The sequence below is a fragment of the Stylophora pistillata genome, chromosome 10 (genome assembly GCF_964205215.1).
Source record: "Stylophora pistillata chromosome 10, jaStyPist1.2, whole genome shotgun sequence".
In the NCBI taxonomy this organism is placed as follows: domain Eukaryota; kingdom Metazoa; phylum Cnidaria; class Anthozoa; order Scleractinia; family Pocilloporidae; genus Stylophora; species Stylophora pistillata.
In genome coordinates this window covers 2,275,035-2,289,110 of record NC_142528.1, presented here as the reverse complement: position 1 = coordinate 2,289,110, position 14,076 = coordinate 2,275,035, and the positions used below count along the sequence as shown (strand labels likewise).

Here is a 14,076-nt window from a genome sequence, read left to right as displayed (position 1 = left end):
ACTGGCCGCAGTTTGGTCAAATTAAGCCTCTCCCGCATGCGCGCTGTCTTAACACTCCTAACAGACTACGCATGTAGTACAGGTGGCTTCTAGTGTGGCCCTTGTCAAGCTTTAACTGTAGTTTGAAAGTTTGATTTATTGACAAATCAATCAAGGCAACTAGGAAAAAGTAATAACTTGTTTTTGTAATTCCTAGAAACAATTAATTTGCAACAAACATATTTCTGATTGTTTGTGGCCTACATCTTAAACTTAAAGATGCCATCACCTTGGAAAATGTAGCCCCTCTGAAAAAAAAGAAAAACAAGGAGAAAACAAAAAGCCTGCAGGACAAGTTCTGACAGTCCGCTGAAAAACATTCTTAAATTTGCTATAGTTAGAAGCCTTGAAAAACAAAAACAAAAAAAGAACTGACTCAACATCAGTTTCTTTGTACATACTTGTCGTGGTTCCTTGTGCTTATTTAATGACCAATAAACATTTGATGAAATTTCCAGCCTAAGTCTAAAATTTTTGGCAACTGCATTTGAATTAAGCTAACCTATTAGCTAATGTAATTTGGGGCTCACCATCAGAAAAAATTCCAAAATGACAAAAGAGCAGCGGGATCACAACGCATTCACTTATCAACCTTGCCTTGAACAATTGCTCTTGTATTTTTTTACTTCAGAATAAATAAAAGGCTCATAAAGATAAACTGAATAAAAAAAAATTAAGATAGCCACGGATCCCACAGTCAATAGACTCATACTTTTGGCAACAAATATTGAACAACCGCCCTGTGAGCCCGTACTATGGTCAGACTGAAAGCTCTTTTAATCACTAACTCAACCTTAACCATTATCATTTAGCAAGCTCGGCTAGTCAGAAGTCGAACAGTTTTGGTAGTCAAAAACATGGATATTGTTTTATAGATGCCCACCTCGTACATATCAGTGACCCCCTCTCCTAATTTTCCGGACTCTTCGCTGCCTTAGGTGTAAAGTGTGACGAGCTCTTAAGTTGATCTTGGAGACTTTGTCCGTCGCTACAATTTTATTTTTATTAATAGATCAGGCACTCTAGATCTTGATAAACAGGTGAAAGTTTTAAAATTGCACACAAAAAGCATTATTTGTGTCCACTGAACTTCAGAAATGGAATAAAATTTTACAGGTTTTGTAGAAGATAAATTCCTTAAGGTAAAAATATTCATAAAAAAGACCTATACCAGCAGATACTGTTTGTAGATCTAAACTTGGAACTTAAAAGCAAACGACTTTAAAATCTAAGGGTTGCGCTGGTTAGTGTACACCTTAAATCCCTTAAAGTGCACCTAAACCCAAAATTTTTTTTCGCTTAACGAAATAAGCTTATTTTTTGGAGTATTTCTGTGCAAAAATTTTTTAATTTGCTCAAATCTTCAATTTTCTATGCCCAGTCAAAATACGGAAAATCGGCCACCATCTTGCCCCACGACCGAGTTTAAAGAAGAATGGCTCTAGCGGGTAATGTGACGTCAAAGCGAGAACACGAAAGTCTGCATCTCACATATTTTCACTTGTTTGGGAAGATTGTCGTCGATATTGTCCGAAATATGCCGACTAGGTGTGTTGTATGAAGAATGTATGAAGCGCGATACCCTCTTGCAAATTTCGCACATTGCTACATCCTTCTACAACACACTTAGTCGGCATATTTTCGGACAATTATCAACTACAACCTTCCCAAACAAGTGAAAATGTGTGAAATGCAGACTTTCGTGTTCTCGATTTGACGTCACATTACCCACTAGAGCCATTCCTCTTTAAACTCGGTCGTGGGGCAAGATGGCGGCCGATTTTCCGTATTTTGACTGGGCATAGAAAATTGAAGATTTGAGCAAATAAAAAAATTTTTGCGCAGAAATACTCAAAATAATAAGCTTACTTCGTTAAGCGAAAAAAATTTTTTGGGTGTAGGCGCACTTTAACAAAAATTAGTTAAAATCAAAATCAAATCTTTAGTGTGTTTGAAAACTAACAAAAATGAGCCTTTAAAACAGAATATCCACTTCACTTTGAGGAACTTGCTACCATATGCATTTCACTGAAGAAATGTGACAACCACTCGACCATGTTCATTGCTATTATAACAACATTCATTTTGCTGATTTGTCCCAATGTTAAAAGATCCTCCTCCTCCCCCGCAACATTTAGCAATATTCCCACCTCCATTTCCCCCAGAGTAACCACCACCGCCACCAGCTCCGTTGTTCCCTCCACGAAAACCACCGCCACCTCCGAATCCACCCTGATACGCTCCACCCTCTCCTCCCTGGATATATCCTTTACCTCCTTTTCCACCTTGTCCCCCTCCACCCTTTGCAGTCTTTCCATTGCTAAAGAAGCCGCCACCTCCACCACCTACAATGATAAAAACCTAATCGGTGATCTCCTCTATAAAACACAGTAATTACAAGTTGACTCTTCCATAGCGCTTCGTAATATTTTGTTTAAGTTTATTTCTTTATGTTTGGATGTTAATAAAATTTGACGACAAGTCAGCACTGCAATTTTTCGTTAGACTCGGTTTATTGCAGCTGTTTAGTTTAAATCCTCGATTAGCCGATAGAAACCCTTGTCAACTGTGTATAAACATCATTGTAGAATTTTTAAACAGCGTACGAGCGAAACTCAATTGAACTTCAGATATTGTGGAGAAGAGAAAAAACTTCAAACGTAGAGTTAATAACTTAAATAAATAAGCTTTTGATTAATCTTATTGTCGTCTTATTATGTGGTGAATTGAACACACTGATGGAATTTTTCTCCTTTCTCCGCTTACCTGGAAGTTGACCACTGGTTTTCCCCCCATGTCCATTGCTTCCTCCTGACCCCAGTGGCGAGTTGTTCCCAGCATTCCCTGTTGTGCTTATGGACGCATCACATCCTGGATGTTGTTCTGACATCTTTTTAATCCCCCCTCCACCTCCAGCTATGATCAAAGGCGTGTTGCTTCCTCTCACCACAAATGTACCTCCACCACCTCCGGCATTTGAATTGCTGGACGACTTCGATGCAACTCCTTTTTGACCAACAAGTAAACGAATGATCTCGCTTTTTTTCAAATTAAAGTTTCCAATCATCCTTGCCCCTCTTCCTCCGTTCTTGATGACACTGCCCTTCCCGTACCCCCCTGAGGCTCCTATTGCTTCAATTCTGTATCGACCAGTGTGTGGCACAGTCCACAGTTGAATACCTCTGGATAATGTAACTTGTCCGTCATGGTCCTGACCTGTGTAGTGACTACCGATTGAGGCTGGACCCTTCCCGCCTTCACTCGCATCAAGGGTTGTAAACACAGCTGAAAATCCTGCGTAACAAACACGCAATATTGTGAAATTTATCATACTTGCGATGAATTGTCAAATTATATTGCCAATATCGCCAACTGCCATGCTTGAACAATGATTCCTGCAAATTAAGGGAAATTAGATAAAGAAGAAAAAGCTCCTGAAAATTATACGAAGAAAGTTAAACTGCCTTCTTAAGACTTCTTGAATCCTGGAAGAATAACAATGCTTCCCAGATTGCTTCCGCTTCCTTCTCTGAATGAAAGCCATTTCTATTCCCTATTCACAGTATACTGATATGTATCTAGTAACAAATTCATTCCACATTTCCCTGCGTCTGTTCGATAGAAAGATCAGAGACGATGTCAAAATGTAATAAGAACAAAAAGGTGGAACTCGAGGCGCAGCCGGATATGTCACTGAACTTCATTTCTAGTTCTAGAGTAAGAAAAATAAAGCCATTTAAACCAGTTTTTGTATTTTTTTGGTTTTGTTACAATTCTCCTTCAAGAAATAAGAGAGACAGCTTGATATGTTGCATCTCGTTACCTGTGCATTTAGTCCCATTTCCTTTGAATCCATCTTTACACGTGCACTTGTAAGATCCCAGGGTGTTAATACACTCAGCATTCACATCACAGCCGTGAGTTCCTTCACTACATTCGTTGGAGTCTTGAACACAAAAAGGCGGGCATATCATGTATATGAGACCCTTTTTTTAGTACCTTCAGATAATAAAGATAAAATACGGAGTCTCAAAATGTTACATTAATAGTTATTAAATCACCTGAGCAATAAGTTCCATTTCCATGAAATCCATCTTTACACGTGCAGTTGTAAGATCCCAAGTTATTGTTACACTCAGCATACACATCACATGGGTGTATTCTGTCGGCACACTCGTCTATGTCTAGAATAAAAAAAAAAAAGAGGACCATCTAGATCACTTATATTACTTCACAATCTACTTTTGATGAAAGTCACCACAGAAAATGTGAGGACTAGTTACCCGTGCAGTTAGTGCCATTTCCATAAAATCCATCTTTACACGTGCACTTGTGAGACCCCAGGGTATTGTTACACTCAGCATTCATATCACAGCTATGTGTTCTGTCAGAACATTCATTGTTATCTGCATCAACAAAAGAAAGTTTATTATTGTATAATAACATAGTTATTATCATAAAAACAGACCACATTATATCTTATAGCAAGTCACCCGCGCAGTTAGTTCCATTTCCTTGAAATCCATCTTTACATGTGCATTTGTAAGATCCCAGGGTATTGTTACAATCAGCATTCACATCACAGTCGTGTGTTCTGTCAGCACATTCGTTTACATCTAGAACACGGAAAGGAATATCATGTAAATTATACCCTTTTTAAGCCCTCTCAGATAACAAAGATGACACACATAGTCTGAATGTGTTACAATTAGTAACCTGTGCAGTTAGTTCCATTTCCTTGAAATCCATCTTTACACGTGCAGTTAAAAGATCCCAAGGTATCTTTACATTCAGCATCTATATCTACAAGAAAAGGACTATCATGTAAATGAAACCTCTTTTGAGCTTTCTCATACAATGTAAATGAAAGACGGTGTATGAAATGTTTCAATTAGTTACCTGTGCAGTTAGTTCCATTTCCATGAAATCCATCTTTACACGAACAGTTGTAAGATCCATTGGTATTGTTACACAGCATTAACATCACAGTCGTGTTTTCCATCAGCACATTCATCTATGTCTGGAACAAGTAAAAGAATATAATGTAATTGAGATCTTTATTTCAAGTCACCTCAAATGATACAGCCAAAAGACGGTGTTTAAATACATCATAACAAGTCACCTGTGCAGTTGGTTCCATTTCCATGAAATCCATCTCTACACGTGCAACTGAAAGATCCCAGGGTATTGTTACATTCAGCATTCACATCACAGTCGTCTGTTCTGTCGGCACATTCGTTTAAATCTAGAACACGGATAGGAATGTAATGTAGTGTGTTGCAAATGAGACCATTTTTTCAGCTTTCTTATACACTGAGAAAGACGACGTATGATATATTGCAACTGGTGACCTGCGCAGTTAGTTCCATTTCCATGAAATCCATCTTTACACATGCAGTTGTAAGATCCCAGGGTATTGTTACACTCAGCATTAACATCACACACGCGTTTTCCATCAGCACATTCAGCTACGTCTAGAAAGAGAAAAAGAAGACGATTTAAATGAGTCCTGTAATTTTAATTTTAATAAGTCACCTAAGATAATGAAGAAGAAAGACAGTCCTCACGAAAACATCAACATTTTCAATAAAAAACTTACCAATGCAATGTGTTCCATTTCCGTGAAATCCATCTTTACACGTGCACTTGTATGATCCCAGGGTATTGTCACAATCAGCATCCAGATCACAGTCGTGTGTTCTGTCAGCACATTCATCCGTGTCTAAAACACGGAAAGTAATATCGTATAAATGAAGCCTTTGTTAAGCTTCTTTATCCTTGCACAATGAAGATGAAAGACGGTGTATGAAATGTTTCAATTAGTTACCTGCGCAGTTTGTTCCATTTCCATGAAATCCCTTTTTACACGTGCATTTGTAAGATCCAAGGGTATTGTTACACTCAGCATTCACATCACAGTCGTGTGTTCTGTTATTACATTCGTCGGTATCTACATCATGGTGACGAACTATAAGTAACTTCACAAATAATTACACCAAAGAAAATATTTGCCCATCTCTTACCACAGACACTGTAACTCCCTCCTGCCCCTCAAGTGAGAAACTGTGCATCATTTTGATAAGTGGTTTGACAAATCTCTCAATACGCCAACAGCGAAAGCTATCAAGATACCAGTCTAACTCAATCAGGCGATGTACCTGAACACGATTGTCCATTGCCAGTGTAACCTTCCTTGCAAGTACAATAATAGGAGCCCACTTGGTACAGTATGCATTGACGTCACAAGCATTATTTTCATTGATGCATTCATCGTGATCTGGTTAATGAATGAAAAAGGAAAGAGGTCAATATTTCGTAAACATAAATTTAGCAGCGGAATATTCATACCTTGTGCTAAATTGCAAACCAGGAGTCCTTTTACTATGATTTACCTTCCAAATACATATCACAATTAACCAGAAGTGCCTTCCCAGTGCCAGATGAATCCAGCCAGTAGTTGCTACTTGCAATGTCTTTCCCTTCACTTGCTTTTATCTCATGGCATGAACGTGCTGGTAACTCCGGAATCGAACCCAAGGGAGCTGGTATAGGTACAATTGTTGGACTTTAAGCACTCACAGGCGTACAAATCGAAAGGGGAGAGAAAAAGGCACGTGGGAATAGAAACAAGATGTGTGTTCCATTTATTTTGTTCTCCTTTGACTTGTGAATTCTTAAACACTCTGTTGAGCAAGGAAAGGAAGGCCCTTCTCTCCTTAGCCCCCCGTTAAGAGCGTCAAGTTTTTTTTTATTTTCTTCCTGACCGTAAGATTCTTGTAGCACTTTAAAAAGCAAATATAACAACAATCACTTGTCAATATTTCATACATGCATCAAAGCTGTTTTTTTTTTTGTTAACTTAAGTTAAACTTCAAACACTGAAAGAGGTAGAGATAAAATCTTTCATTATTACAGTCGGGAGATAATATGAAAGTAATTGAGAGTATTGGAAAACGCGCCCTGTAAGAACACTGCGTGATGGAAATATTTTATAATTCATTTTATAGAGTATCGGCTGAGTGCTTACCTCTTCCGTTCAAACGGCGAATGTAAAACCACGCAGGGTCTGTGCGGAAATTCTCAGGTCGTGCGTCCTTTGTACGGTTGTTTAATTCACAGATCCGTTCTTTTCTGTTGAAATTATAGCTTTGGCATGTAACTTCCCTTTCACATAAAATATCACAGCTATGAGGAGCTGCTACTTTCATTCTCTTGGAAACGAAACCTTTGAGAGTCATGCCGCGAATGTCAACTTCTGTTCTGCATTGTTCCTCAGCTGTTACAAAGTTGGTGAACGAAACACAGATATAAAAATAACGAAATATCCGCAGCAACGAAAACCACTTAGAGATACACATATTTTGTAATACATTTTTTCTTAGGGCTGACTAAGAACCGAGGGCTGAAACTAGCCTACGGAAGTTACCCGGATTTCAACGCCAATGAAGTGCTTAATGTTTCTCCCAAGCGTTCTTTTAAAATCGTCAAACAGAAGAATTTTCATGTAGGTTATAACCTACTTACCCACAGGGCAATCTGTTTGCCTTATTATTGAGATCCACTTTGCTTGCCTTGCATACCGAGTAGAGTCAGGAGGCTGATGGCTTTTTCGATCAGGATGACAGCAGAAACAAAACAGGTTTTAATAAAACCGTTTCCGCTTTCAATTAGCAACCCTGGTTATTTCATTATTACGGTAAAGTGAATGTTCAATTCTGTAAAATAAACTCTCACCTTTGCGTACCCCAATAACCATTTGCCCTAAAATTTCATTCGTTTGCTATCTTCCTATTCCAAAAAATGTTTCGTAAAATGACCTTAAAAGTGCACGAGCTTCTTTAAAATGTTTAGGTTGTCTCATCATGTACCACTTCATGGAGAAAACGTATTTAGATGAAATAATTTATTATATTAAATACTAGGAGAAGAAGCTTGTTCAGATATTTCATTCAGGGCCTAGTTATGTCAATAAAAATAGTAAAAAAAAAGGAAAAATTCTTTAGCAAACTTCGAAATATTACTCTAGGTACGAGCAAGGACAAGAGTTTTGGTAAATCTCACCTTGTCCACGTGGTGTTAGTAAAGTCAAAACGTTGAGAACGAAGCAGTAGGGAACGAACACCATGTTGTCAGAAAATTACCGTTATTCGAACAACCACATTGAGGTTTTCAACTTAAATGGGGACATCGGTGAAACAGCTGAAGTTTAATATGCGTTCAAATACACCACTTTCTTTGTTTGATCAGGAAGCTTTCAGAGGTTTCAACAACTGAATAAGACCCTCTGGGATGTAATTTGGTTATATCAACTAAGGTGGAATTGGCCACCGTGAAGAGTTAAAAAGCTGACGTTTCGAGCGTTAGCCCTTCGTCAGAGCCAATGACGAAGGGCTAACGCTCGAAACGCCAGCTTTTTTAAAAACTCTTCACGGTGGCCAATTTACAATTTCAACTTAGTTGATAGAACCAAATTACCTTGTTACCCCTACCGACGCAGCACCACAGCCGTTTCTTTCGAAACTTTCACCCTTTATTCCTCTGGAATGTAGTTGGTTGGTGAAACTGGATTATACATAATGTGAATTAATGGCCTTCAATTTCAATTTATGGAAAAGACATCCTTCATGTGTTTTTCTCGTTTGGTTTACTGGATTATGTTTGCATGAGTACATCGTTAGAGCCAGCTACTTGAAGACTGTTTAGCAACTATTAAGATGCTCTCCTCGCTCGCCCAAACTTGATCAAAAAAATTAAAATTTATCAATTTCTTTCGGCAGGGAATCGTCACCAAGCCAATCGACTCGTTTCAAACTTAGTAAATGAATAATAAAAAATATCTATGAGAACAGGCTTTTTATACAACTGCCCAATACCATTGCAGTGAATATTGCAGAGTGCTTTCTTTTACGCTTAAGTTAAGATCTTATTGGATGACAATCCCCGTTCAGGCTTCCGACCCATGAAGGCTGTTTTCAAACCTTGTAAACGGAGAATTAACCATATCTGCAAGGATGAGCTTTTATAGAACACACAGGACCATCTCAAAAAGAAAAAAAAAAGTACTAGTTGTGCTTTGCTTAAGTTAAGTTCTGCAAAGGAGACATTTATAATGAGTCAAAAATTTCCCTTTGTAGGCCTCTAAGCTTTTTATACTAACGATGGGAAAATAAAAATCTTAATTAGAAGAAGAATGCTTTTATGCACGAAAAAAAGATATCAACTGGTGCAGTAAACACCTTTAAAATTGAATAGAAACAAAAGATAATCCTTCGCCGTACAGCCTGGTGTTTTTATTGTCAGCCAGTGAAAAACCCAGAAATATTTTATGAACTCCCTGGTTACAATTTTGAGGCACGACGACACGTACTCGTTTGCAGTATTTTTAGGCCCTAAGCCGTCCCCTAAGCACTTTTGAAAGCGCTAAAATTTCATATTATTTTCAGGACAAAGCTTTACAGGAATAACGTGATTAAAAGAATACAATACATTAGAACAGCATTTTTTTTTTTACTGAAATAGCTTTCTGTAGAATTTTACATACAAAATATGTTTTTACAAATACAAAAAAACACAACGATAACCGAATAAATTCGCAGAAAGCACTGACTGAGAGAAAAACATTTGAATCATTTTATTCTTAAGTGTGTATCAATTGAAATGCTAATGAATAAGTAAGACTGACCTCACAGAAGTTCTTCTATATAATGATTCACTAGTCCTCATTCCTTTCAAGTTATTCAATGACCAACTGCAAGCACTACTGATTACATTTTCCAACGTAAGTCTGAAAAATCTTGACAGCCCTATTTACATTAAACTAAGCTATATGAGAAAGTAATTTGTGGGGAAAATGGTCTCTACCCTTAGAAAATATCTAATATTACGAAAAAGGGATTTTTAACTCAAACCTTTCAAAGTCTCCTGACACTAAAGGCAGATACTTGACATGGAGGTATTTAGATACACGGGGGGGAGGCAGTAGCCTCCACTCCCCCCCACCCCCCGCTCCGTAATTCTTCTTTTTTTTTTTTATCGTTTTGTCATTTGTAATTTTGGCCTTACCTTGACAGTCACTACAAAAAAAAATACATCTCTGACTTCACACTTTGCCTGACAGATGGAAGTATAAAAAATGCTTTCGATAGACGCTCGTTTGTGTCCACTGACCTAAAGAGATGAACGCGAAACCCCTGCACTGGAAAGTCGGATGAATTGTTCAGAACAGGAAAGAAAAGAGCCGGAAAATAAAGGCCTTAAGATCCACAAGTTGCGCTGGTTAACCTACACCTTAAAACACTTACTGAGTCTAAAGAAGAAACAAATGGTTGTTTAACTCTTCAGTTTAAAAACAGTCATCCTTCAAAACAGAATTACCACTACACGTTGAGGAGAGTGCTGTTACCTGCATCTTAATGAAGAAATGTGATGATCACTCGACCACGTTCACCGCTATTATAACAACATTTATTTTGCTGATTTGTCCCATTGTTAAAAAATCCTCCCCCTCCCCCACAGGAATTGTCTATATTTGAACTCCCACTCCCCCCAGAATAACCTCCACCGTCCCCAGGTCCCTTAACGCCTCCACGAAAACCACCGCCACCTCCAAACCCACCTCCATACCCCCCACCCACTCCCCCCTTAACATATCCATCGCCTCCTTTCCACCCTCCTTGAGCAGAAGACGTGTTTCCATCACTGAAGAAGCCGCCGCCACCACCACCTACATTAATAAAAAAAATATATCAGAGGTCTCTCACAAATAGCACCTATTTGATGATTTACCACATTTGTCGGTAATGTCGCAATATGATTGTGTCTGTACCCGTATCAACGTTGTCGATACGGGTACAGACAACGCTGCTAGCGTCAACGTGTCACACAACGTGTCATACACTGAAAAAATTCGTTTCATTTGACGTCGATATTAAATCGACAGTGGTTTAGCGTGGTCTGTACTCTCATCGATCAGGAGCTACTACTGTCATTCTCTTGGAAACAAAACCTTTGAGAGCCATGCCACGAATGTTTACTTCTGTCCTGCATTGATCCTCAAAGGTTGCAAGGTTGGTGAACGAAACACAGACAAGAAAATAAGTAAATCTCCAAAGCATTTTTCCTGAAAAACAAAATTCGTAAGGAGGTCCGGGTTTTACGTGTACGACATCAAAGGGCGAACTTTTTCTTTTCTTAAGGCTGACAGTAAACCTTTCTTCTGTGGCTGTCTCTTCTTAAAAGACATACGGTCGAACAGACCTTATACTTCATTCAGCCTTCAAGAGATTTGCTTTGTCTGATTTTGAAATTATCTTGATCCAACACATCACGGCCTGGATTTTTATTCTAACGTTCCGTTTGTTTAATCACAGGTTATGCAAACCGTAGATCGCTGTTTTTTTGATACTTAGAAGAAAAAGGCATTTCTGACCTGGTGATTTCATGGTATGCACAAGCTCTAAAAATTCGTTCACTAAAAAAGCTATCGTCTTTTTCGAATCACATGTCAATGGTCATCATCATAGTCACTGTGGTCAAAATGTTTGGACTCACTGGGCTGAGCCTCGTGGGTCCACAACATTTTGACCAATGAGATGACGAAATTGTTTTCGATAAGAGTACACGCCGATTTGTTAAACTTTTATCGGGATAGCGCAAATAATTTGCATGCTATTTCAGTTTGAAAAAAAGCGCTAATTTTCCTTCTGTGATACAGTTTATGGTCACCGACGGCTTGAATCTTGCGTTTTCATCGGCCGGATTTGTCAACTGGTTTGACGGCTCAGAATCGTCCCCGTTGGGCATTATTGAGCCATCGAGCGGGATCCAAAATTCGAAAATGGGGTTTATGGATACCGTTGTAGAAACAGAAACTGTTTTTCCTCTTTTGGTTGCTAAAAGCGATATTACCCTTACATTATATCCTTTGAAGTCTTCTCATTTCCATAACATCTGTTGTAAAATAACTTCAAAATATGTGAACATCTAATTGAAATCTGTACGAGCTTATCTTATTGCAGTCCAAGGGGAAAACATTTTTAGATTAAATAATCCATATATCCAATAGTAGTAGAATAAGTTCGCTTGAACATTTCAAGGCTTACCTGTGTAAATAAAGATAGAAAAAAAAGGAACATAATGTTTTCGCAAACTTTGGAATAGTAATTAGACGTGAGCAAGGAAACAGCTCTTTGAAGGAAAATCTCACCTTGTCCTTCTGGTATTAGGGAAGCTAAAACGGCGAAAACGAAACAGTACAATACATGTACCATGTTCTCCCGTTATAATTCGAACCACAACAGTAAGGTTTTCTACTTTGAGGAGCACATCAGATAATTATAAGTTGGGACAGCTGAAGTTTAATCTACGTTCAAATACGCGACCCTATTTATTTAATTATGGTGTAAGGCTTTCAGTGGTTGTCACAATTGATCATAAATTAGTTCCACTGGGATGCAGATGATTGGTGAAACTCGATTATTCATAATGTGTATTAATGGCCTTTTATTTCAATTGTAGAGGAAGATGTCCTCTTTGTGTTTTCCTAGTTTGGCTTAAATAATCCGAATAACCCTCTAGGCGATACATGACAGGAATCAGTAAACGAGCCGCCACATCACATTTCTGGTTTTTAAGTTGGCGCATTTTACAGATATCAGTAATGATGACCACGCACGAGATTACTGCGTGATGGATGTCCTCCCCTTGGGTGGGATGGGTGGGGTTTATTGGGTGGACTACTCGCATGGATCGCATATGTTCCGTTCTAGTCCTACCCTACTGCGATAATGCAGTGAAAAATGGTTAGAAAAACTCCCCATATGGGAAAAGAACTGTACGTCAACAACTTTAAATTAAACCTTTAAGGTTAAACTACAAAGAAGCAGTATATTTCAGCTACACTACTCAACAGACACTAATATATTGAACCATTAGGTTTATTTTGTATGTTTCGGCCGAGCACCAGCGTACAATAATGAAGGAACACATACTCAAAACCATTGCATTTTCAGTAATCGTTATCAAAGCACACGACAAAAAGACATACCGAGAGCTTAGCAACCACTAACAAACATCGTGGTCAGAACGGTGGCCAGAAAAGACCTGCTGTAAAAAACCCCGTAGGGAAAAAGAGACAGGAAATCTGGGTAGGAACCAGGCACAAGCTCACGCAACCTTCCTACCAGGCTATATGCATACTTACAAAAAATAAATAAATAAATAAACTTAGCTATAGCTGAGAAGGTGTCGGTCTAGAATGACTGCCCACGTGCAATCACAAGCTTTAATACTCCTATCACTATACCCATAATGCATCTATACTCAAGGACCCAGGCCCTTGCCCTGTTACTCTCGTACCGCAGAAATATTTAATTTCCGGCTTATTCGTTGGCACTCAAACGCCAAAAATTCCATTTTTCTCGAGGAAAGGCATCCTGGTTGATTTGATAAAACAAAGCAAATAGAAACAGAAAGTAGCCCTTTGTCATACAGCCAGGTGCCTTTACTGTAAGTTGATGAAAATCCACGGAAAGAAATTATGTCCCAAGTTCCTTAGATTGCTTTAATGAAACTTTTGCAAATCTTTTTTAGACTGCCTTCGGGTCTTTTATTAATTTCAGGCAAATTTCTTCTTGGCACATCCTCTCCTACTGCATGGGAATGGTATGAAAAGTTAATCGAGGGACAAACTGCCTGTTATAGGGACAGCCGTGAACGGAAAAGTTAAAAAACAGTCTTGATCGTCACAATCATATTGGCCATAGCTTTTGAGCTGACACTACTTTCTCTTTCTTTCTACGAAAACGCGCCACTTTGATGATCATGACAGTCAGTGTCATATTTGCAATTTGTTGGGGAGCAGAGTCAGTTGAATACGTGTTAAGATTCCTAACGACTCTCAGCATCACGTTTGTCCATATCACTAACGTTGACATGATGGTGTTGCTTAATTCAGCTGTCAACCCATTCGTGTATGCCCTCCTGAACCATCAATTTAGACAAAAGAGCAGGGGAGTGATGTGCTGCACGACTTCTGTG

The 14,076-nt window shown here is 38.6% G+C and overlaps 1 protein-coding gene across 1 annotated transcript; it reads right to left on the bottom strand.

The window, feature by feature from the left end:
* Nucleotides 1-1,535: 1,535 nt before the first annotated feature.
* Nucleotides 1,536-12,308, bottom strand: LOC148721323 (uncharacterized). The gene is made up of 6 exons (XM_088735910.1): nt 12,245-12,308; nt 11,045-11,158; nt 7,067-7,264; nt 6,432-6,581; nt 2,806-3,333; nt 1,536-2,384 (listed from the first exon to the last, which is right to left on the bottom strand). Exons 1-6 carry the CDS (start codon nt 12,306-12,308, stop codon nt 2,065-2,067), a joined length of 1,374 nt encoding a protein of 457 aa, XP_088592036.1. The 3' UTR covers nt 1,536-2,064.
* Nucleotides 12,309-14,076: the final 1,768 nt, after the last annotated feature.

Excerpts from the sequence above, each read along its gene's own strand:
- LOC148721323 (XM_088735910.1), bottom strand. The coding sequence starts at position 12,308 with ATGGTACATGTATTGTACTGTTTCGTTTTCGCCGTTTTAGCTTCCCTA. Across the intron at positions 11,159-12,244 it reads CCTAATACCAGAAGGACAAG|GAAAAATGCTTTGGAGATTT; the intron begins GTGAGATTTTCC and ends TTTGTTTTTCAG. Across the intron at positions 7,265-11,044 it reads TCGTGGCATGGCTCTCAAAG|GTTTCGTTTCCAAGAGAATG; the intron begins GTTTTGTTTCCA and ends TGACTCTCAAAG.